The following is a 23,567-nucleotide window of genomic DNA, read 5'->3' on the forward strand; positions in this document are numbered from 1 at the left end:
ATAAATAATATGTGTAGATATAAAACAATTAAAACCCCAGTAAGTTATCAATAAAATGTAGAAAGCGCGGAATACTAAACCAGCTTTAAGTTTTGTAAAAGATATCAGATAACTGAAAGGAAGTGAATATCCACGTCAATTCTACAGGCATGGGATAAGATGCTACTGAAAAAGCCGAACATTGATATGAGATCTCATGGGAAGGCTGCAGGGGAGAAGGTTCAGAGACTGACTTGATGCAAAAAATCAACAGTTTTGGACTGTATAATTTACATGTTTACAAAATCACCTAAGCTTGAAATTCAATCCATAATTTATGTCCATCTTTCCCATGTAAATTTTGGGTAAATATTACTTAAATATTTGTAACATAAAGGTATACTACCTTTTTATGTTGTATCGCTTCAATAAGAAAAAGCAACTACATCCAAAATGATGAACAAATAATTGTACTACAGGGAAAATCTTGACCCCACAGTGGTCAACAGCAGAACTCCCTAGTACAGTTAAATTCCCAGTGTGGTACGGTTAAGCTGTGTGCTTAAGACACCCATACTTGATTATGTAAATCAAAAAGTCTAAATGTCAACTCAAACATTTAACTGTAAATGGAAACTCATTCCCTGAAGGCATGTTCTTCCACTTCCACACACTAACACAAAAATAAAGATTGAAGAAATATCAGGCAATGAAAAAAAAAACACCAAACCAGGAGGCCATGCAGTTTGAAGACCACATTTTTCTTCAAAAATATCTTTATATTCAAATTCCAAGTTGCTGCACTATGACAGGAATATGCAATCATAAATTTAATTTATCGTGATCATTTGCATCCCCTAGCAAACTGAGCTCAGGCACAACACACGGCTTTCAGTGAAGACCTTGGTTACCAGTCTTCTGGCTGGGTCCATTATAATGCAAAGCAGCCAAGAAATAAGCCTCAGGGTCATGTAATCCGTTCTCCACTAAACTTGAATTGCCTCATGATCGAACATTATCCGCTAACGGATGAATCTGCTCAAGATCCACAACAAGACCTCTTCAGAGTATACATGGATTTTTTTTAATTCTCTTCAAAGATGAACACACAGAAGTATTGCAGTTACGTAACTATTTGCTTCTTCAAATTTTGCAGAGCTTAAGGGCACCTTGGTAGTTAACCCAGTAAAAAGCTGAACCCAACTTGACAAAAATTGAAGTATTGCAAATGCCATTTTTTAAGCAGGAATTATGTCTTGGCATTCCTCTCATCATTCTGCTTGGCTGGAGTAGCTGTTTTTCATTCTTGACTTTAAAACAGGACACATGTGAAAAATGTACTCCATCCCGTCTTGCTTGATGATGTTACAATCCAGCAGTTGAATACTGTCTATCATCTTTTGCATATTTTAATCCTTTTGGACATGCCCAAACAATGATTTGAAAAACAGTAAATACCACAACAGTAACTTAACCTCTGGTAAATTAATTCCCAAAAAAGTTCTTAGAACTAAAATATGGCATCCACATTATTAGGTAGCAGGACTCTTCTAGACTGGTCACACCAAAAGTTTTGCTTTTTTGCTAAGTTTCAGTGATAAACACTTCAAGCAGGAGGTACTGGTAGTCGTCTTACTATTTCCATAGCTATCTTTAGATAGGCTTTAGCCTGTAAAAACAGAAACATATGTTTAGCACCTTTCATTTTCTATAAAAAGGAGTATTTTACATCCCGTTAGATATCTGTTCTTTTACACACTTTCAAAGAAACAACAAAAATGTTACAATAAATGGGTTCAATTTAGCCCATTTTGTGTTCAGGAAAAACGATGCATTAATACATAAAAGAAGTACAAGCATTATTTAAAACACTGGCAGGGGGTTGTAAAACTTAACTTTGGTATTACTCTGAGAACAGAACTTGACTGAACAATCTGTCTGAAACAGCAAGCAGAATCAGTAGCCTTCTGGAGGGGAAGCGTTGAGAAGGAAGGAGACTCTTTACTCCCATAGGTACTATTAATTATAAACTTCCCTCATCCTGAAGACTGAGATGCACTTGTGCACAGAACTGAGATAGAAAATGAGAGAAAACAATGATTTTGTTTTCAAAAGAGATGCAATTAACTTATTACAGACTAGACCACAGTACATCATTTCCTATACAGACATTAAAAGTTACTTTGAAAAAAAGACATCTTTCCAAAAGACTGAAGTGGTTACTGGAAAGAACTAATTCCTCAACAGTATAGCAAATCCTGCCTTTCACACCCATCTGTAACATCTGGAGGGCAGAAAAGCACATAGCTGCAAGACTGTCAGGGGCAACCCTAATACACATACTTCTTTTAACATCTCTAAAAACATGACACAGATAGGACCGTGTTCAGTCTAACAACAAGCATTCACAATTTTAATGTCAAGAGACATGTATAAAAACACTGCCTAAAGTTCAACACAAAACAAACCATAAAAGGGGAAAAATCCTGTACCAAGCTTAACAACTTGTAGTCAAAATGGAACATGCTTTTTAGAAAGGTCTCCAATCTTGATGCACAGATTTTCAACTAAAATACTGTCTTCTTTCATATTTGTGTGTGTGCATACATACCTATTTTGTACATTTCTTCCAAGGTTGATTACTTCCATTGTTAAAAATGTACACCTTATCTAAATTTGAACTTGTCATGTTTCGATTTCCAGCTGGTGCATCACATTCCATGCTTGTCTAGTACAAGAGAAAACTCCCCCATTACTCAGCTTGCTTCTACTATGTTGAACTGTAACCAAGCTACTTCATCTTACCAAGTAACTCTGCATATGGAGCCCACATGGACAACTTTCCATTTTATTAGAAGAAATCACCAGAATATTCCCTCCCACGCTGATCTGTCCCGTCCCCTGCGGCAATCTTAGATGGCGCTGACCTAGAGTTGGAACTTGTATCCTTGATGAGCCTTTAAACAGCAAGCAGTCTGACAAATGCCCAAGACCAGAGCTTGAGGGGCAGGAAGAGAAGGTCTCTCTCTCACTTGGACCACTGGCACCAACTGCCACTGCACTGAAGCAGATGGCAGCCTTTTGCAGGGCCAGGCACCCTATAACATGCCTCCTTCTCTTCTAAGGTCTACTCCTGGCTTGTAAGGTTTTCTTTTCTGGCACCCCCAGCCTCAGTGCCTCACAGTCTCAGCGCTTACATCACCTTAAAAATGAAGTCAAGTAATTTTCTGAGTTAGTAAGGCATGCAGATTCCAAGCTAGGATTGTTTTCTCTCATATGTGAGACTTTGTGGCAAGAGCTATAGAACTTAAATCACAAGCATGAAATTCAAACTACTCCTATGGGTATAACTGCAGTGCAGTTGGACAGCACAGCTGTGCCTGTGTGCAGCACCCACCACGCTTAGCTATTAATTCCCTGGGTGATCTAGCTACTCCCCAGCTAGCCACCTGCCTAGATGAGATAACGGACCAATGTGAAATAAGGTGATTGACTGAAGACAAGCTGCCTATGCAGTTAAGTATTTGACTAATTGGTGTAGGAGTGCTCCAGCTGGGAATTTTAGACTATCTTAAAGAGTCCTGCAGACAGCTCCCACTTTGCACAGATCAATTTTTGTGTTTTAATAAGTCAATTAACAACTTGCATGGAAAATCTGGACCCTTCTAGCAATGGGCTGGGCTGTTCCTGCTCCAGAGCTGACCAGATTGTACAAAGAATTAAAAATACACTGTATAAATTGTTCCTGTAGATGCAGAAATACTAATATAGGAGAGTGGTTTTGTAGGCAGTTAAGATAGGAGACATTTTGCACATAAATCAAGCTAATCAGCAGCAATGGATCATTCATACTCTCCGGCAGTCATACAGGACCATGAACTAGCTGTATTGCTAAAACTGAACTAAACAGCAGTTCAAGGAGTCTCATTCAATCCAGCCAAAGACAGCACTTGCACACAGACTTCCATAAACAGCCAGATAGCAACCAGTCATCCTGATTGGGAAACCTTATGGCTTGTGTGTTACCCTGTGTCAAGATCCCAATAAACTATATTTTTTCCCCAAAAAAAAGGCAACGTTAATGAGTGCCTGGGCAATGACTGCACAATGTACACTGACTCTCATTTGTCAAGTGGCTGATTTCTCACTCCAGAACAGGAGGTTCCTGGTACAACTCTTTGTAGACAGCACGCTAGAATTACTTAGCCCTGCTGTTAGTGGCAATCCATCTTACCTGCTAAGCATCCTTTTCTTGTTTTTCTAGATCACTACTTTATATGTTGAACAGACCTGTATCTCATAAACGTCCTTACAGAACGTGATCTGTCTAACAAAACCAACTGTTTCAAGCCTCAGTTTCCTATAGTTGAACAAATCATTCAGCTACGAGTGAGGACCCATCTATCAATCAACATATATGAAAGGTCTAAATGGAATCTCAGTGACTGCCAATACACCTTTTACTAAATACAACTGTACTAAATAGTTTCTCATACTCATGATCTCTTCAATGTGGCATCTGAAGACAGACCACAGCTCAGGTCAGCTGTTTACCATTACTAAGCGAAAGAAGATGGGTTGCAACTTAAAATAGAAAGGGGTTTTATTTTCTTTTTGGGTGGAAAGCCACTGGATAAAAAATAAAGGATGAGTTCTTATCACTCACAGCCATAGGATAAAAGTGAACTTTACAGATCAGTTTTTCCTTTTGTGGTCTGGAAGATCTAAATGAATGGTTTATACATTGTCTTTCTGAAAACAGTTTTTTGCAGATAACTTTATATTTAACTGTAACATACCAGTTAGCTGGAAGCCAAGCATTCTCCCTGCTTCAAGAGGATGAAGGAGAAGGGCACAGGAAGTCAGAATGCCCAAAAAACAGACTTGTTCATTACAAGTGATGCCTAAATAGCTTCTGAGAGCAGCACTGCAGAGGGCAGAGGCAGAGGTGGAAGCTGATGTTCAGAGAGTTGAAACAGCTGGATAATGGCCATGTGAGTGACTGTTCACCTCTCAGACACTGGTACAAACACTGCCAGAAGAACGCAGCATTCTTTAAATCCCAGGACTGAGAGAGCATGGTAGATGACCAAGTGACTAATGACAGCACAGATCACGGAGTAGGAAATGAAGAACTTAAAATAAAGTTCATCAGGAAAATGACTGAAAAGTCCTACTTAGCCTAAGTAATCGGAACATCCTCATTCATTACTGTCCTGGAATAATGGGCATGGGATAGATTTAAACTGCAAGTCTTTTATTAGCTCATTGAATTAAGCACTATGGTAATCCTAGAGATATGTGAGCCTTTCAGTTATGGCATTTCATTCTCCCTAAAAATCTTACCCATGAGGCAATTATGCATCACTGCTAAGATTACTACAAACTGACCAAAGCTGACTGCCTTCTCATGGATTGGCTTGGCTTGACCTGCTAGTCTGCCTTTCACTGAAGTGCATCTTAGCTGGCAAACCGCTCACTACAGTGGCTTTCAGTGTCTAGTGCAATGGCCATGCAAATACAGAATAAAATTTACCCATCACCAAAGTCAAAACAAGTAGCTGTTACCACATTTGCCCTCACCCAAATCACTGCATACAAAGAACTTTGGACCAGCAACTTTGAAAAAGCATACTGATCACATCACTTGGTTGTGAGCCAAGTACATTACAGAGTGTAAACCCCAGTACTGACATGGTTTCTGACTTCTGTTTGTGACTAAGACTCCAAGACTATTAAGATGCTTTATCCAGACCAGCAGCCCAAGGGAGAATCTATGCAAGTCCCAGCTATCTGGAATATCAAATGCTGTGGCTGTTAATATACCTGTGAAGAAGGATAAGGTATTTAGGTCTGCTGAAATGAGCTGTTAAGGGCTTATATTCATTGCTAAAGGAAACTAGCAACCATAAGTAACTAATCAAACAGTAACTATCACAAGGAAAAACACTAGACTTAACTACCATCTGCATGAGAATAATGATAGGTGATAGCTTCTGTTCTTATTAGCACTCTCTTTGCTCAACCACAGGTCATTTTCCAGCTCAATCAGATTTTTAAATAGCTTTAATTTCCATGGAAATTGCTTGTTACTTTGACATAACTCCCACTTTCAGTGCACGACCGCAGCTGCCCTCAGAAAAATGCATTTTTCTATGGTAAACTCAGAAGGCGCTAAAAGCATGAAGATAAACACAGCTTTAAGTGAGCTTCCACTTCAGATGAAAGCTTCATGTCACCTAGAAAAATTCTTGTTTACTGCAAGACTCCCCGAGTCCTTCCCACTTTGTCCTCCTCAGGGCAGTTCTATAAGATTCTTCCTTGCATGTATTGGCAACTCCTGCCAAGCTTCAATGAAGTCTCAGCCCAGACACGAGACTTAACAAGACAATAAAAGTCAATCTATAAATTTCAATATGAAATGGAAGAGATGAGTAAGTAAACTGGATACTTCCTGAATCTAATACCTAAAGAAAACAAAAAACAAAAAACCAACCAAAACCAATCCTTAGTGTTCATGGGAAATTTCCTACTAATCCTGTATGTCAGCAATTGCAACAGCCATGCCATCATCTAGGGGAGCCTTAGCTCGGAAACACTGCTAGGCCCAAGGTGCCATTATACATCTATATCATTCAGGCGCCATTACATACATCAAAAAATACATCCTGCCCAGAGAACAGAAGAGTGCAAATCAAATGCAATATAGTAACATCCTTCAAACAGACTATCCTATCACTCAGCACTTTCTTCACCAGAAGCAGCATAAATGAGGGTCTGATAATGCATTGTACTATCTACAACCTGAATGAAGGATTTGAACCTACAAATACCAAATGTTACTGTTATCATTCAAAGGAAACTTTGATGATAAAGCATACTATAAATTATCTATCATGCAGCCTTCTTCAGGGTTTACTTTCCTGTTAAAGATATCGCACTCTGGAGAGACCACTCTCTAAATGGAATTACTGATGACAGCTAAACAACAGCACACATTATTTGCTACCATTACTCCAATTTTTCTCCAACTTGATTTTTACTGAACAAGAGGGTGAACTCAAAATGTTTTTCCTTAATACATTCCAAATGCTTTCCACAACAATATTTGGCAAGAAAACGCTAAGGAATTGACTATTTCGTATTTCATGGAATTTGGTTTTGGTTTGTTTCCTTTCTCTTGATACTTTCTGCCATGAGGGCTCACTATCCTTTCATAATGGGGAAGAAGGTGAAATCTAAACTTCATTCTTTCATGACCTCTCTGCTGTCTTGGATACATTATGCCTGCTGAACCTCACAGGTGTATCATCTCTCCTCCACAAAAACTTTTTATTTTATTTTTTTTAAATCCCATTCCCAATTCAAGAAGATGACAGACAACATCTACTGCTTGCCTCAGCCTCCGGCATATCTCCTACCTGAAATGTGTATCCCTACAAAATTCCCTAGCTTTTAGAAGGTGAATGGACATGCTGGTACAGCAAAAGTATTTTGTACTTGCTTGAGCTGCTTCTTTATCTTGAGAGAGATGGAAGTTTGGTGCTGAATGCTCACAAATAACCTATTTGTTCTAGCAAGGCTTCTAACAAATCCACTGTGCCATCAAGACTATGGACTTCTGTGCCATCAGAAGTTTCTAGCAGCAAGTCCTCACAAGATAACCACCAACTGTCCCAAAGTTCTCTGGGTTTTATGCTCACAAATGGAAGAGTCCTTTGGAACCTCTGCTTACCTTTTCCCCAGTATTAATGAAGAGGCCACTGGGCATTTAAATTCATTTGGTGGAAGAATGACTCCACTGCAATTAATCATGTTCTACATCTCTTGCTGTGCTTCTAGCCCTCTTATCCACAAGTTTCATGATGCCTCTTTCAAACATCTATTTTCCTGCTGCTTCCTTATCATGATTCCCTAAGAGATTCTCCTACTTCTGAGCATGATGAATTCTACCTAGTTTCAGCAACTTGTTTGTTTCCCCTATTCTGCCTTTTTCTCTACTCTTTTCCCTATTCTATGATCTTCGCAGTGTTCCTGATTTCACTTTACTAGCTTTTGCTCCTAGAGATTCTCTTGTATGTTTGGGTGAGCAAAAAAATGAAGCCCTAGTCAGCTAATCCACCTCCGCAGCTTGATGAAGGAGAATAATGCTCTCAAGACTCTCAATTATCTCCAGAAGGGTCTGGTAAGTCCTCACTGTTGATTAAACGAAGAAACTATTAGCTTCTTGTAAAGGATCCTAGATCACTCCCACTTGCTGCAGTGTGTTTGCTCTCTTTCTGTTAGTCAAGTCCCTGCCATTTAGGCTAATAAGTGACTCCAGCAATATCCTATTTCTATATCATGTAACAATTTTGTCAATGAAGAGTGTTAAGAAAAAGCCACAACTTAAAAAACTGACAGAAACATTAATATAGACAATGTTGTACCAAGAGCAAAATCATTTTACTAGCAATGTTTATTTCTCCATGTGGACTGTCTCAAGCTTCAACAGAAGAGAATTCCAGCCATCAAGCTTCACAACCTTTAGCTATATAGTCAGCCTTTTCCTCAAGTAGATGAGTCTTATTTATTCTGAGCATCCCTGAGGAGAACTTTCTAAGTGTCACACATGCACAATTTTACAAGTAATTTTCTTTTTGGAAAGGTTTAGTTGCTTACAATTTCCTTGCCAGTTGTGAAAAAGAAACTCCCTTTTGCAACCAACTACATTTCAGCTTTAAAATAATGAATTTAGACAAGTTTGCTTACATATTTTAAAATTCCAATGTAGAGTGAGAGGTTTACTTTTATATATCAGCAAGGCAAGTTGAACGCCATGGCAGGTGTATAAGCAGAAAAAAGTATTAGCTAACATATTTTAGAAACACCCTTTATTCTAGTCTTGACAGAGCTGAGAGGTGTGACAGCATGCTGGGTTTCTCAGAAGTCAGTCGGTATCCTTATTCCCCAGTGTGTGATCTGCTATGTATTATTTCAGTTCTATGATTCTGTATTTGATTTGTAATTGTGTTCCAACAAAAAAGAGCACAGAATTTTCTATAAAAAAAAAACCTCTGTACATTTCAGGGACAAGAGCAGAGATAATTTCAGCAACTCTGAGCATATTGTTGTCTACCTGAAAAATTGTGATTGTTCATGATGAGTAGCCAGGATTTTAATTGATTTGAGAAACATGGCAATGGGTGTCATGTATTAGTGACATGTGTCAAGTATTAACAATTAGAATCTGACCTTATATGACCTCTCCCGTCATCACTTATGTGCTAAGAAAGTATTTTTTCTTTTAAGTTATAAGAGACCAACAATAATTTTCTCAGTCTTTAAAATGAGAAGCAAACAGTTGAAAGGAAAAGAATATTTCAATATTTATCTAGCAATCATGATGTTAGAAAGGTTATAAATACTAAAATGTACCTACAGTATATTCTACCTATATATATAACTGATTCCATTATCTATTATCAGCATTTTTTTTAAATGGTAACATCTAAGCAGCAGTTAAGAGTGAAGCTGCATCATACCACGTACTGTGCAAACACAATGGGGCAGACAAAGCCCTGCCCTATAGAACCCAGAAGACAAACTCCAGCACAGGACAAAGAAAATACTAGCCAGGAAAATCTTACTCTGCCAATGTTAATGAAGTTTTCTATGAGCATGCATATTTTACTTGCACTGCCTCGACAACTCGTATTTTCCTTTGGCAATAAAATACCAAGATAAATGCACCTAAAAATCCATTTCCTCTTGAGTGTAAATTGCCCCACTTCCTGCTGAAAACAGCCCAGGTTCTGACAATACACAGATTTTGTTCCAAATATCTTTGGAGGACCCTTTGACAGTTTCCAGGCTCAACTACCAAAGGCCCAACTGACAGTTTTAGAGGACCTACATTAGCTGCAAGGTCTCCTGAGATTTGACACTGACCTTCCTTTTCTTGGCATGCCAGAACCTGGATCAAATCTTCACTATTCTGAATGATTCAGACTAATCAAACAAAACGAAATTCAAAGAAACAGAACGGATGACCAGCATTCCAAAGTGAAGGGCCTGAGTTACCTGCTGATACTACCCCTTTTTCACTTTATTTCCCTAAGTTACATTCAGATACATGTTTCTTTTCAAACAGCAATCAGAAGCAGCATACTTAATTCACTTTTACAGGAGGGATTTTTGCTGTTTTAAGTGCAGTGCACCAAACTTACAGCATCACTCTGGGGCTGCGAGATCACCACAGGCTGTCCTGAATCACATGTCTCCCGTATATTAACATGCAGTGGAATGTCTCCTGTATCAAAAATACCAAGATACACATATGTGGATACTAATATTTCTTAAATGTTTCATTAACATACACCTTAAAGCAACATGAAATCAAATTCCAGTTTGGTATATTCTTTGAATTACTTAATCTCAAAAAATTAGCATTTAAAATGAAAATAGGCTGCAGCACAATTTCTGTACATCCACAATCATAGAATCATAGAATAGTTAGGGTTGGAAAGGACCTTAAGATCATTAAGTTCCAACCCCCCTGCCATGGCAGTGACACCTCGCTCTAAACCATAGCACCTAAGGCTTCGTCCAACCTGGCCTTTAACACCGCCAGGGATGGAGCATTCACAACCTCCTTGGGCAACCTATTCCAGTGCCTCACCACCCTAACAGGAAAGAATTTCCTCCTTATATCCAATCTAAACTTCCCCTGTTTAAGTTTTAACCCATTACCCCTTGTCCTATCACTACAGTCCCTAATGAAGAGTCCATCCCCAGCATCCCTATAGGCCCCCTTCAGATACTGGAAGGCTGCTATGAGGTCTCCACGCAGCCTTCTCTTCTCCAGGCTGAACAGCCACAACTTTCTCAGCCTGTCTTCATATGGGAGGTGCTCCAGTCCCCTGATCATCCTCGTGGCCCTCCTCTGGACTTGTTCCAACAGATCCATGTCCTTTTTATGTTGAGGACACCAGAACTGCACACAATACTCCAAGTGAGGTCTCACGAGAGCAGAATAAAGGGGCAGGATCACCTGCTTCGACCTGCTGGTCATGCTCCTTTTGATGCAGCCCAGGATACGGTTGGCTTTCTGGGCTGCAAGCGCACACTGAAGCCGGCTCATGTTCATTTTCTCATCGACCAACACCCCCAAGTCCTTCTCCGCAGGGCTGCTCTGAATCTCTTCTCTGCCCAACCTGTAGCTGTGCCTGGGATTGCTCCAACCCAGGTGTAGGACCTTGCACTTGGCATGGTTAAACTTCATGAGGTTGGCATCAGCCCACCTCACAAGCATGTCAAGGTCCCTCTGGATGGCATTCCTTCCCTCCAGCGTATCGACCGAACCACACAGCTTGGTGTCATCGGCAAACTTGCTGAGGGCGCACTCAATCCCACTGTCCATGTCAGCAACGAAGATGTTAAACAAGACCAGTTTCAACACCGATCCCTGAGGGACACCACTCGTTACTGGTCTCCAGCTGGACATTGAGCCATTGACCGCAACTCTTTGTGTGCGGCCATCCAGCCAGTTCTTTATCCACCAAGTGATCCATTCATCAAATTGATGTGTCTCCAATTTAGAGACAAGGATATCGTGTGGGACAGTGTCGAACGCTTTACACAAATCCAGGTAGATGACATCAACTGCTCTACCCCTGTCCATCAGTTCTGTAGCCCCATCATAAAAGGCCACCAAATTGGTCAGGCAGGATTTACCCTTAGTGAAGCCATGCTGGCTGTCACCAAGCACCTTGCTGTTTTTCATGTGCCTTAGCATGTCTTTCAGGAGAATCTGCTCCAAGATTTTGCCAAGCACAGAGGTGAGACTGACTGGTCTGTAATTCCCCGGGTCATCCATATTCCCCTTCTTGAAAATGGGGGTTATATTTCCCTTTTTCCAGTCGTTAGGAACTTCACCTGACTGCCATGATTTTTCAAATATGATGGCCAGCAGCTTAGCAACTTCATTCACCAGCTCCTTCAGGACCTGCGATTAATGCCAAACATATTCTGTTTTTTTTTATTCTCTGAATAGGATGTACCATACTTTGTAGTCATTTATTAGAGAAGACAGTTTGCTTTTTTTGATGTAATAAACAGAAAAGCATGGGCTGACATATAAATTATTTTGCATATAAAAAAAAATTGTTTGCATGACAGGTAAATGCTTAACATGCATCTCACTGTTCAGCCGATCTTCTCCATTGTATCTTTTTTCCCAGGGCTGTTTTAAGATTCTGATCACTGTTCAAATACTTTTTTGAATACTTAATTTTTAAATAATAGCATTTGTTATTGTCCTTATTAGGCTCTGGATCTAATTAAAAGGTAGAAAACTATTCACTTTATTCTTCTTTCCAATAGAAGTCTTCTTTATATTCTGTTTCTATAACAAGCAGTGAACTGTCAGAGAGGAAAGGAACACTCTAATGGAGAATCAATTAGCAGCCCTATTCCACTCTGAAGCATGCTTTCTGAAATAGTTTTTTAGCACTACAGAAAACTTGGAATTCCCGCGTTTAGTTCATTGCTACATAGGTAATTATGAAATGACCTGAAGACCAACTTTTCTTTTAATGGAAAATAGAGCTACATTTTAGACACAGAGAGAACAACCTACCTTAGTTCAAACTTGACTGGTCTCAGAAACTACATGTGTCTAATCATACACTTAGCAACATTTATTTTACCCAAACCAAAGCCGGTGTAAATCACTAAAGTTCATATTGGTCAAAAAAAGAAACATTAAAAAAAAAAAAAAAAGAAAGATTGAAACAGCTTAAGAGATAAAAAAAAAAACCACACACCCCACCCTGCCCCAAAAGCAAGCAGCAATACAAACAGAAGCCCAAACAAATAGCAAACACAAAAGCAGTAGCTCCATTAGTGAGCTGAATCTTTGAAAAACTTCTCTTGGACTTGTAATATGATGAGTACAGTCCATTTCCCTCAAATTTGTTTCTTACTTCAGTCATGAATAAACTTCTTCAGGCATAAAGCATAAAAGTCTGTTTACTTATTCATTACAAAATATATTTGGGGGAGGCCTTTAAAAATTGTTGGGGAGTTTTGTGTGTTTTGGTTTGGTTTGTTATTTCTTTTTTTAACCTTACATATTCTTAATAGAATAACAGAAACTTTGTAAATCTCCCAGAAGTTAGTTCCTACCATTTTATTTCATGCAGCGACTAATTTTGACTTCTTCCCTGAAGGATGTTTTGATAATGAAAAAACACTTCTTCACTATCAGCTTACTTAACAATCTCAGAGAATTACAAAAAGAACTGACACTACAGGAACATAACAAAACTTGTATGAGCAAAAGTGCAAGTCAGAAGTTTTTGCACTGTTCACTACAAAATATGATGGGAACTTGCCACTGTACTTTTTTCTGATACTAACAATTATTGCTGACTACAATAAAAGCGTAAGTGCCGAGAATAGTTTGAATTCATTGTAAGGAGTAAAAACTAAAAGAATATTAGAAATCTGGGAGTCGTTGTTGCTGGTTCTATTAGCAGATGCAGTTTAAAATGTTATGAAGTGCCAAGGTCACGATGGAGTAAGTATACAGAAATTATCTTAGTATTATGTATATTAATGGTATAGCTTTATGGTGACAGCTACTGTCACCAAACTAAAAAGAAAGCCAAATAGGGTATTTCAGAGACAGGGAGAGAAAAAATCAGCAGCACAAAGTCTTTCTCACAAACTTTGGCACACTTTTTTTTATGTAACAATAAAAAGACAAGACAATCAAAAGTACACGAAACAATGAACTATGTAAAAAGGTTCAGTGGCAACTGGTAATTGCCTTCTGCCAAAACAAAAAACAAAGAAGGTATTCAGTAATATTAAAGGCAGCCAATTCTGAGCAAATAAAAGGAAAACACCTTTCTATCCTGCATACTGTTAGCTTGCAGAATTTGTCAGATGTTACCATGTAAAGAAAAACCTTGTCTATTCTCTCTAGAGGACAAGGTGCTTAGCTGAACAAACAGAACAGCCACAAGTGCTGCACAATATAAGCAAAATAAACTTAGAAAATTAAAAATATAGAAGTAATAATTTAAGTATGATGCTGGCTTGACTTCACGAACGAAGATTTGCAAAGGGCTTTACCCACGCTTACTACAAGCACGCTGATGACTAAAACGGCCAATGCGGGACAGGCAAATCCAGTTACAAAAAGCCCAGCAAACGGTCTCCTTGGGTGGTATAGGCGAGGCACAGTTCTTTCTACATTGCCTTGTCTCATCGAGACTAATTCTGCATGTGCTCTCAAAGGACACAACGGTGTTACGTATGGTGTGTCTCCAAGCCTCCCGACTAGAGGCCAAGGTGGGCCACTGATAGTAGTCAATTTGGCCAAGGCTGAGGTACTGTTTCAGGGAGTCCTTATATCTTTTCTTTGGAGCACTTCTCTTGTGGCAACTGGTGGCCAGTTCACCATAAAACACAATCTTAGAGAGGCGGTGATCATATAATCATAGAATCATAGAATAGTTAGGGTTGGAAAGGACCTTAAGATCATCAAGTTCCAACCCCCCTGCCATGGCAGGGACACCTCGCTCTAAACCATATCAACCAAGGCCTCGTCCAACCTGGCCTTGAACATTGCCAGGGATGAAGCATTCACAACCTCCCTGGACAACCTATTCCAGTGCCTCAGCACCCTAACAGGAAAGAATTTCCTCCTTACATCCAATCTAAACTTCCCCTGTTTAAGTTTTAACCCATTACCCCTTGTCCTGTCACTACAGTCCCTAATGAAGAGTCCCTCCCCAGCATCCCTATAGACCCCCTTCAGATACTGGAAGGCTGCTATGAGGTCTCCACGCAGCCTTCTCTTCTCCAGGCTGAACAGCCCCAGCTTTCTCAGCCAATCTTCATATGGGAGGTGCTCCAGTCCCCTGATCATCCTCGTGGCCCTACTCTGGACTTGTTCCAACAGTTCCATGTCCTTTTTATGTTGAGGACACCAGAATTGCACACAATACCCTAAGTGAGGTCTCACAAGAGCAGAATAAAGGGGCAGGATCACCTGCTTCGACCTGCTGGTCATGCTCCTTTTGATGCAGCCCAGGATACGGTTGGCTTTCTGGGCTGCAAGCGCACACTGAAGCCGGGTCATGTTCATTTTCTCATTGACCAGCACCCCCAAGTCCTTCTCCGCAGGGCTGCTCTGAATCTCTTATCTGCCCAACCTGTCGCTGTGCCTGGGATTGCTCCGACCCAGGTGTAGGACCTTGCACTTGGCATGGTTAAACTTCATGAGGTTGGCATCAGCCCACCTCACAAGCATGTCAAGGTCCCTCTCGATGTTATTCCTTCCCTCCAGCGTATCAACTGAACCACACACCTTAGTGCCTAGAGACGTGCCCTGTCCAGCACAGCTGCGATTTCAGCGATATGGCCTCGATACTGGTGACCCCTGCCTGTTCAAGCACAGTAACATTTGACACAGTCAGTACAATGGATGTTTAGAATCGTGTGGAGGCAGTGCTGATGAAAGCATTCAAGGAGTTGCAGGTGATGACGGTAGATGACCCATGATTCAGACCCATAAAAAAGAGTAGACAGTACAATGGCTCTATAGACACTAATCTTTGTACTTTTCTTCAGGTGTTTATTGCACCAGACTCTTTTATGGAGTTTTCCAAAGGCTCTATATGCCTTTGCTATTCTGTTGTCTATCTCTTTGTCGATCACAGCATCCGAGGAAATGATGCTTCCCAGATAGCTGAACTGCTGAACTGACTTAAGCTCTGACTCACCAATGGTAATGTGGGGATGATGATAATCTTCTTGTGGTGCAGGCTGGTAGAGAACTACTGTCTTCTTCAAGCTGACTTCTAGCCCAAAAAGCTCAGCCGCCTCCACAAAGAGAGACGTTAAGCGCTGCAGAGCTGCTTGTGTGGGCAACAAGGGCGGCATCATCAGCAGAAAGCAGTTCATGGACAAGGGGATTTAGGGTATTAGTGTGAGCCTTCAGTCACCTTAGATTGAATAGGCTACCATCAGTACGATATCAAATATAAATGCTGTTTTGTTCATCGAGGTCTACCATAGCCCTTTGGAGCATCATGCTGAAGAAGACTGTGAATAAGGTTGGTGCAAGAATACAACCTTGTTTCAAACCACTGGTATTTGGGAAGGGCTCAGAGAGTGCATCACCATATCTGACTTGCCCTTGCTGATCCTCATGTAACAGAATAATCATTTTGAGGAACCTGGCAGGACAACCTCATCATTCCAAGATCAGCCACAGGCCTTTGCTGCTCACAGTGTCAAAAGCTTTGGTGAGGTCAATTCTGTTCTCTACACTTATCTTGCAGTTGTCTGAGAACAAATACCATGTCTGTGGTACTTCTATTAGCTCTGAAACCACGCTTTCAGGTAGAAGCTCTTCTGCGATAGCAGATACTAATCTGTTCAATAGTATTCTTGCAAGGATTTTTTCCAGCAATGGAGAGCAGAGTTATACGTCGGTAGCTTGACCAGTCTAACTTTATACCTTTTTTCTTATACAGAGTGATGATGATTGCATCATGAAAATCTGATGGTAGTTTACCTTGTTCCCAACAGCATACAACTAGCTTGTGAAATTTAGCATGAAGTGCTTGGCCTCCATGATTGCAGATTTCAGGTGGGATTCCGGCGACCCCAGCTGCCTTGCCAGTTTTCACATGCTGTATAGCCTTAAGAGTCTCTCCCGTGGTAGGGGCTATATCCAATTCATTTTTCACTGGACATTGTAAAATGTGCTGGATTCCTATGCCTTGGACTACATGGTTAGCACTGAAGAGTGTTTGAAAATGTTCAGAACAAGAATTCAGGATTTTATTATATATATACTGTTAATAAATTCTTTAGTGTTTTGGGCAGAATTCATATAACATTGAGAAAAAACTTCCACTTGGGATAATGTAAAATCTGTACGCCGCAATTCTTACAATACCATACTATATAATGGTACTATCCCTGGAAGGAGTAGTATACTAATCAGATCAAGTACCATAATTCTAAATTTAACCCTTGTGGCATTATTCTTAATATTAATCCAGTCTTTCACCAGCAGTCTGAAAGTAAACTTCACCCCATTTTTCTTCACACATCTCATCCATCCCCTGCTAAACCTGTAAATCTCTCACATCACTCCTAATTAAATGCAATCACAATCAGTTCTGGCCTCTTAGGGAATAACAAAAACCATCTATGGACCAATAGCATGGCACATCATTTGTGCTCGTATATCTAAATGCATGTTTGATTCGATGGCGTGAAGAGGATTTGCATCCATCCACATAACCCAGGGCTGCAGAAGTCCCCCTGGGCTCTGATCACAACTCATTATATATTCAGAAAACTAAAAGATAGCCCAAAAGCATGTCTTTAATTATGTGTTGCCTTGCTATCTTAACTTTATGTCAGACCTTGATGTTTCTATGTTGATCTTCCTAAATGAGCTTCCTGGTTCTTGTTAATGAATTAGCTATGGAAAATCATTGAGATAATTATAGTAATACATGGAAACACATCATTAGCACATGCAATTATCCCATTTACCAACTTAATTACACTATGTTACATTATGTGATTTTTTTACTGACAGCACAGGTTGAAATATGCCTTTTTAAAATAGCAATGTTTATTTTAAAGATCAATGTGTATTTAAGCTTATAGGCATGCCAGATTGTTTAATCATGGCTAATTTTTGTTTTCAATAAAGATAAATATTCTTTTGAAACAACATTTTCCAGTTCAGCATATTCTTTTAATCTCAACACTTAAATAAAATCCTTACGGTCTGCTTGCTTCCATACAAGAGTCAAGATATCTTCATATGGGCATAAACCCCACTGCTTTTAAGGGGCTGTGTTTCAAAGTACCATGTTTACTACAATATGTAACGACTCATTTCATTTCAATGAAATACATGAAAAAGCTTCAACTGACATTAACAGTTTAGGTCTGTTTTACAAGACCAAATAGAATTCATTATTGGTAAAAATTGTTCTATGATCAATAACATAATGAACTTCAGACAAACTAGGATTACACAGTTACATACTTCAGTTAATGCTTCCCTCATAAACACAAGCTTTTTTTTTTTTTTTTCCCAAAAATAAAACAGCTTCTATATTCTTACCTAAAATATCCAATCCAAGGGTTTTTGCTAGATCTCTTACACCATCAGCTCCAAAAATGTGCGTCTCATGCTTACACTTGGGACACTGGAAAACACTCATATTTTGAATCAGTCCTAAAACCTGTTAAGGAAAGGAACGTTCAAACTTGGGATTCAAGCATCGGCATTTCCATTACTCATGTCTGACAATAAAGAAGAGGTTATCAGCAACAAACTGACAAAAACTACTCACTTAAATGATAACTAGTATATATATGCTAAATATATATAATTAGATGTATTAGCATCATTATCAAATATTCTTAGGCATATCAGTTGCGCTATCATTTTCACATTTATACCTCTCAAAGATGAACAAACTTATTTCTAACAAAAAGTACCTCTTGTACAGACCTATCTTTCCAAGAACTCTCCCTACCAGTATTTCATTTTCGAACTATGAATACTGAAAGAATTTTCAAGTTGTATTTTATAGCTTTGTAATTTGCAGTTTCAGGAAACACAAAACAAAAACATACCATTACAAGAAATGACACAATTAGACACGCTTTTAAGATATTTTTGCAAGTTATCCTGTAGGGAAATGTTTTCAAAAAGGCCAGATTTGTTTTTGTTCTGAAGAGCAGAAACACATTTTAAAGATCAAACAAAAGAAATAATGATGTGAAACTAAGTGGCAAAAACCACAGCATAAAAATCTAATACACATGTATTAGGTACCTTTCTGTTGATGTCAAGTGTTCAACATCATCCTTGCAAAATATGTCCAACGAAAATTTGCCAAATCATGCACACAAAAATCTTCTTTCACAATGTACAATAATGCTAATGATAGCATTGATCTCATTTTATTCACCTAGTAAACAAAACTGTTCATTGAGGCAGGCCAGAATTTCTCAAAGTGATGAAAACAGCATTCATGTGCTACAGAGTAAAAGCTTCTACCCATCTGCTAATCAACAGAAGACTTGCTTTACAAAACTCCATGTACAATATTAGACTTGAAGATCTATGTTATCTAGATATATCAAACACACTATAGCCAAGTTTTAAGAATATGAATATATATTTCCAAGCACAAAAAGCTGGTATTTACTTTGTAACTTTCAAATTTCCCTGAGCATTATAGTTTTGTGCTTGAACAAGCTGGCCTGTTTATTAGAAGAGTAACAGATCCACTGTGCTAATAAAGCATATCTAAAAGGATATACCAGTGTCCAATGCAAACAATATATATTGTTATTTAATTGTGAATGTGCAACTTTTAGCAGCAAACCCAAAAATAAAAAAGTATGTTATTTTTAATATCTTAATAAAAATTTCCTTAGATACAAGCTAAAAATGATCAAAATACGATCGTGTGGTTTTTTGTATACCACCATAATGTGCATATGTAAGAGGTCTTCCTTTACTTATGTAAAACTTTTAGAGGGTTTAAAGCAAGGAACATCTTAAGAAACAGTAACAACAATAAAGATTAGCTACTTTCAATTTAATACAACAACTTTTCCCATTTTCCACTCTCTGGGACTACCAGAGGAGCAAGAGGAACATATTTCTGTTCAGTAGGATATTACGAGCAATTTTCTCATGCAGTTCTTAAACTAAGGACATGAAATACTACATGGCCGAGGGTACAAGGTGCAGGGCAGGTAAAAAGAGCTCCCTACCCAACTTTAGTGCTGAAGCGTATTTTTAACACACATTTCTGCAGATATATTCACGGAAGGGATCTCACTAGGATCTCCGGAGCTTTTAAATCTACAGACAAAGTAATAGGTCTTGCTAATAAAGTCAGTAATAACTCTCATTTCCCTGCTCAAATAACCAATCTGGAATAGCTTCAAAGCAGCTGTTCATGTCTACATAAACTATACCACAAGAACGTGTGAATCCTATTCTAGTCCATAGTGAGTTCCTTTCCCTGTACGTCTCTCAGCAAACTTGGCTCAGTAATGACATGAAAACTAGTATGATGAGATGCACCCCAAACAGGAGCTAAACTATGGAAGCAGAGTAGAGGATAGTTATAATCCATGGAACTGAATTTCATTTAGTCAAATCATTATTTTAAATGGTGAAGAGACATCTATTAAGAAACTACAGGAGAAGAAGAAGCCTTTCATAATAAATAATCTGCACACACAGTTTATAAACATTTACCTATTTCTTATGCTCAACTAAACTTCTGGTTACAACAAATCATGCCAAGATCCAAAGAGACTACCTTTTCAGTTACAGAAAATACAGTGAGAAAATCAATGCCCTCTGTCTTTACTCAAGGAGACAATTCCTGAGAAACCCACAAAAGTCATTCACTGTACTTGAGGACGGATGGCACTGAGGTCTGACTCCAACTTGACACGGGCTGAAGTGATCAGAGTTACAGTACCACATCAACTTCCTATCTAATCATCAGTCAGACACTTGATATTTTAGTACTTCAAGTAAAGATGCACAGTAGTATTTATGTCTTCCTGCCTTTCATCTTATAACGAGCAACTTTTGGCTCTAACATCCGCTCCCAGTATGAAGCCATAATCTTGGTTGGGTACTCAGGATGCTACAGAAATACCCGAAAATACACAGACAAATAACCAATTTTAGTACATCTGAGAAGGAAATACATAGCTTAGTTTACATAAGTAGGTTTTTTGAAACCTGTGAAATCCACAACATCACCTTCCAGTTCCAGGAAACTACCAGAAAAGTTACAGATTTAACTATACCCCCATCTTTTTCTTTCCAGAATATAATTGATAAGATAAATCATACTGAACTGAACTCAATTTCAGTAGGTGAAAGTAGGAAACTTCTTCCTAAATACTCAAAGTTATTCACTTTTTTTGTCACCTGCCTAGAGCAAGTCTCTGGGATGCATAAAAATGATGGGCAAAATCACATAACGGGAAAGAATCCTGAAACTTGTTTCGACAGAAGTCAGCATCACTTTGCAAACTCCTTCCTTACCAGGTGTGCTCCACTGCACAAGAAATGGCACTCCTCTTTTAATGACTATATCCTAAGACTGAAAATAAGACTCTTGCATTGTAGTCCTGGTTCTAACACTGACCCTCATTGCCAGCTTTTCATTAGTTCCTTCAGTCATTCTACTCTAATTTCAGTGCAGTAAAGGACAAGTAATGTTAACAATTATGACTTTACTGTGATAATACTACACATCATTTGAGACTCAAGGGTGAGAGGAAGATGGTGTATGTATACCTGTACGTACAAGGAAGAGACTCCCGTTCATTAAATATAAGTACGCATATTCAAACACTCAAAACTCAGCAACCTAGAGACTTCCTGATTCTTTGAAAAGTAGACTCTTTGCAAGCACTTTTTAAAGATTAAAGATTTTAAAGATCAGTCAATTATATAATCAGAATATGCACTTTTAGCACAGTCCCACAGATTCCACCTCTTTGATGTAAACCTCAGGTTTGAAGCTGTCCATCAAAAATGACTTAACTGAATTTCTTTTAGATCCTCAGATTTTGTTGACACTTAGAAATGTAGGCAGGAGCTGCTTTATACTGGAGTAAATGATACATCTGTACTGATGTACATATAAGGTTAAAACGAAGCAGCATCATGGAAAAGGTAAGACCTGATGACTGGCTGAAGTGCACTCAGCATCTGTCACAACAACTTCGCTATGGTTTTCATTTCATTTAAAAAGATCTGAAAATTCCAGCAAATCAACATACATCATGTTTAATTTCTTAGCCACCGTTAGTCATTAATAACAACCAAGTGTATCCTAGAATGCATAATATTCAGAGAGGCCATTCCCTTCTAAGAACACTGAACAAAACAGACTTAGAAAGAAATCTTGGTGATGTCTCATTAAATAAAAAGGAAAATCTAGCAAAATACTAACCTGAAGACAGTTTTATTTCTGTTCAGGTTAGTATGCTAAAATTTGGCATGATTTTAGCAAACCCAAACATAAAATCAAAATGAAACACTTTATGTTTTTCTTTTGTTATATATATTTGTTTTTTTCTAGTAGCAAATGGTGAGTGCTACTGTAGTTTCATTTTGGTGCAAATATGCTTAAAGAATAGTTAAACAATAAGGAATTTACCAATGCACTTCTTTTGTTAAGCTATTCTGTAAACTAAGAAAGGAAAAAAAAACAAAAGGAAAAAATAAAATAAAATAAAAAAAAAACCAAAACAACCCCAAAACCAATACAAAACAACAACAACAAAACAAACAAACAAACAAAACCCACAAAAAAACAAAACCACAACCCAGGAACAGCCACTTCAAGATTTCTGCTGCATTTTTTAAATTAACAAAGCATTAGCTACGGAAGAAATTTCCTCTTGATAAAGAGTAGAAGTAACCTTCATAGAGGTAAGAAAGAAGTATTACATGGCTTTATTTATTGTTTAAGATACTGAAGCATATTTCAGCTTGTATTTTCTCATCAACTACACATTTCAAATGAAAACTGCATGTCTTCATGAGCATACTCCAGAGTATAACATACAGTTACTTAGCAACTTGTAGCATACATAGAAAATACCAAGTCAAAGATGTCACCCCACTTAGTATTTTCTCCTAATCCATATCAGTACTGTAGATATTTTTAAATTTTGCATTTCCCAAACAAGAAAGCTACCGCATAAGCTATAAGGCTCATGAAAAGAAAGTGATATAGACAGATTTCTACTTGTCATGATAGTCACAGAGCCCTTCAAATGGCAAAGTAACAATTAGGTATATGTATATCTTCCGAAAACTTACATTTCTTTCCTAAAATATACTAATCTAAGATTTTTTTTCCACATTTCAAGAAATTTTAGATTTTAACCTCCAACACATACAGTGCTGAAGAGAACACATAATGAGGATATAGTAAGACAGTATAATTTGAAAACACACAGCGTTTGGTAAGATACTCTGTTCAGCAGCCTGATCCATTCCAGGTGATTAAACAAACTGACTTAAATTGAGTACTACTATGACCTTGACCTGAGGACATTCTTTCCTTTCTGTTAAAACAAGTTCCTGATACAGATATAACATGTATTCTAATCCCTATTTTTCAAACAAGAATTTATTAAATTAATCTGATTCTTGGAATGGCTTGTTGACCTAATGCAGTATGTGGATTAATTTTATTATTACCTTTTTTTAACATTTTGGGGATACAATCTACTAATATATTTAATATAGGGACTTACAGGCACATGAACTTTTCTAAACATTTCAGCTCCTTTGCGTGCATCCAATAGAGCCACGTCTTGTGGAGTGGAGATGATCACAGCTCCTGGGAAAACATGAAATACCATTAAATTATGTATTAGAAATTATACTGTTAAATATTTTTACTATTAGTACGTTACCAAATTCCAAGTAGGCACACATTTATATGCCTTTTTTTTTTTTTAAGGAAAAAAATGATGATACATTTTTTTAT

The 23,567-nt window shown here is 38.3% G+C and overlaps 1 protein-coding gene across 1 annotated transcript in view; it reads right to left on the reverse strand.

Moving 5' to 3' along the window:
* Positions 1-724: 724 nt before the first annotated feature.
* Positions 725-23,567, reverse strand: part of NUBPL (NUBP iron-sulfur cluster assembly factor, mitochondrial) — an 89,045-nt gene continuing 66,202 nt past the window's right edge. Inside the window, exons 8-11 of the mRNA XM_061367608.1 lie at positions 23,332-23,417; positions 18,131-18,251; positions 10,188-10,270; positions 725-1,648 (exon numbers count right to left, since the gene is read on the reverse strand). Of these exons, the coding sequence (XP_061223592.1) occupies positions 1,586-1,648; positions 10,188-10,270; positions 18,131-18,251; positions 23,332-23,417 (353 nt within the window). The 3' untranslated portion in view covers positions 725-1,585. The remainder of the gene's footprint in view (positions 1,649-10,187; positions 10,271-18,130; positions 18,252-23,331; positions 23,418-23,567) is intronic.

The sequence above is a fragment of the Neopsephotus bourkii genome, unplaced genomic scaffold, assembly GCF_033783945.1.
Source record: "Neopsephotus bourkii isolate Nb327-2 ecotype Australia unplaced genomic scaffold, CSIRO-AGI_Nbou_v1 NB_1388, whole genome shotgun sequence".
Classification (NCBI taxonomy): Eukaryota; Metazoa; Chordata; class Aves; order Psittaciformes; family Psittacidae; genus Neopsephotus; species Neopsephotus bourkii.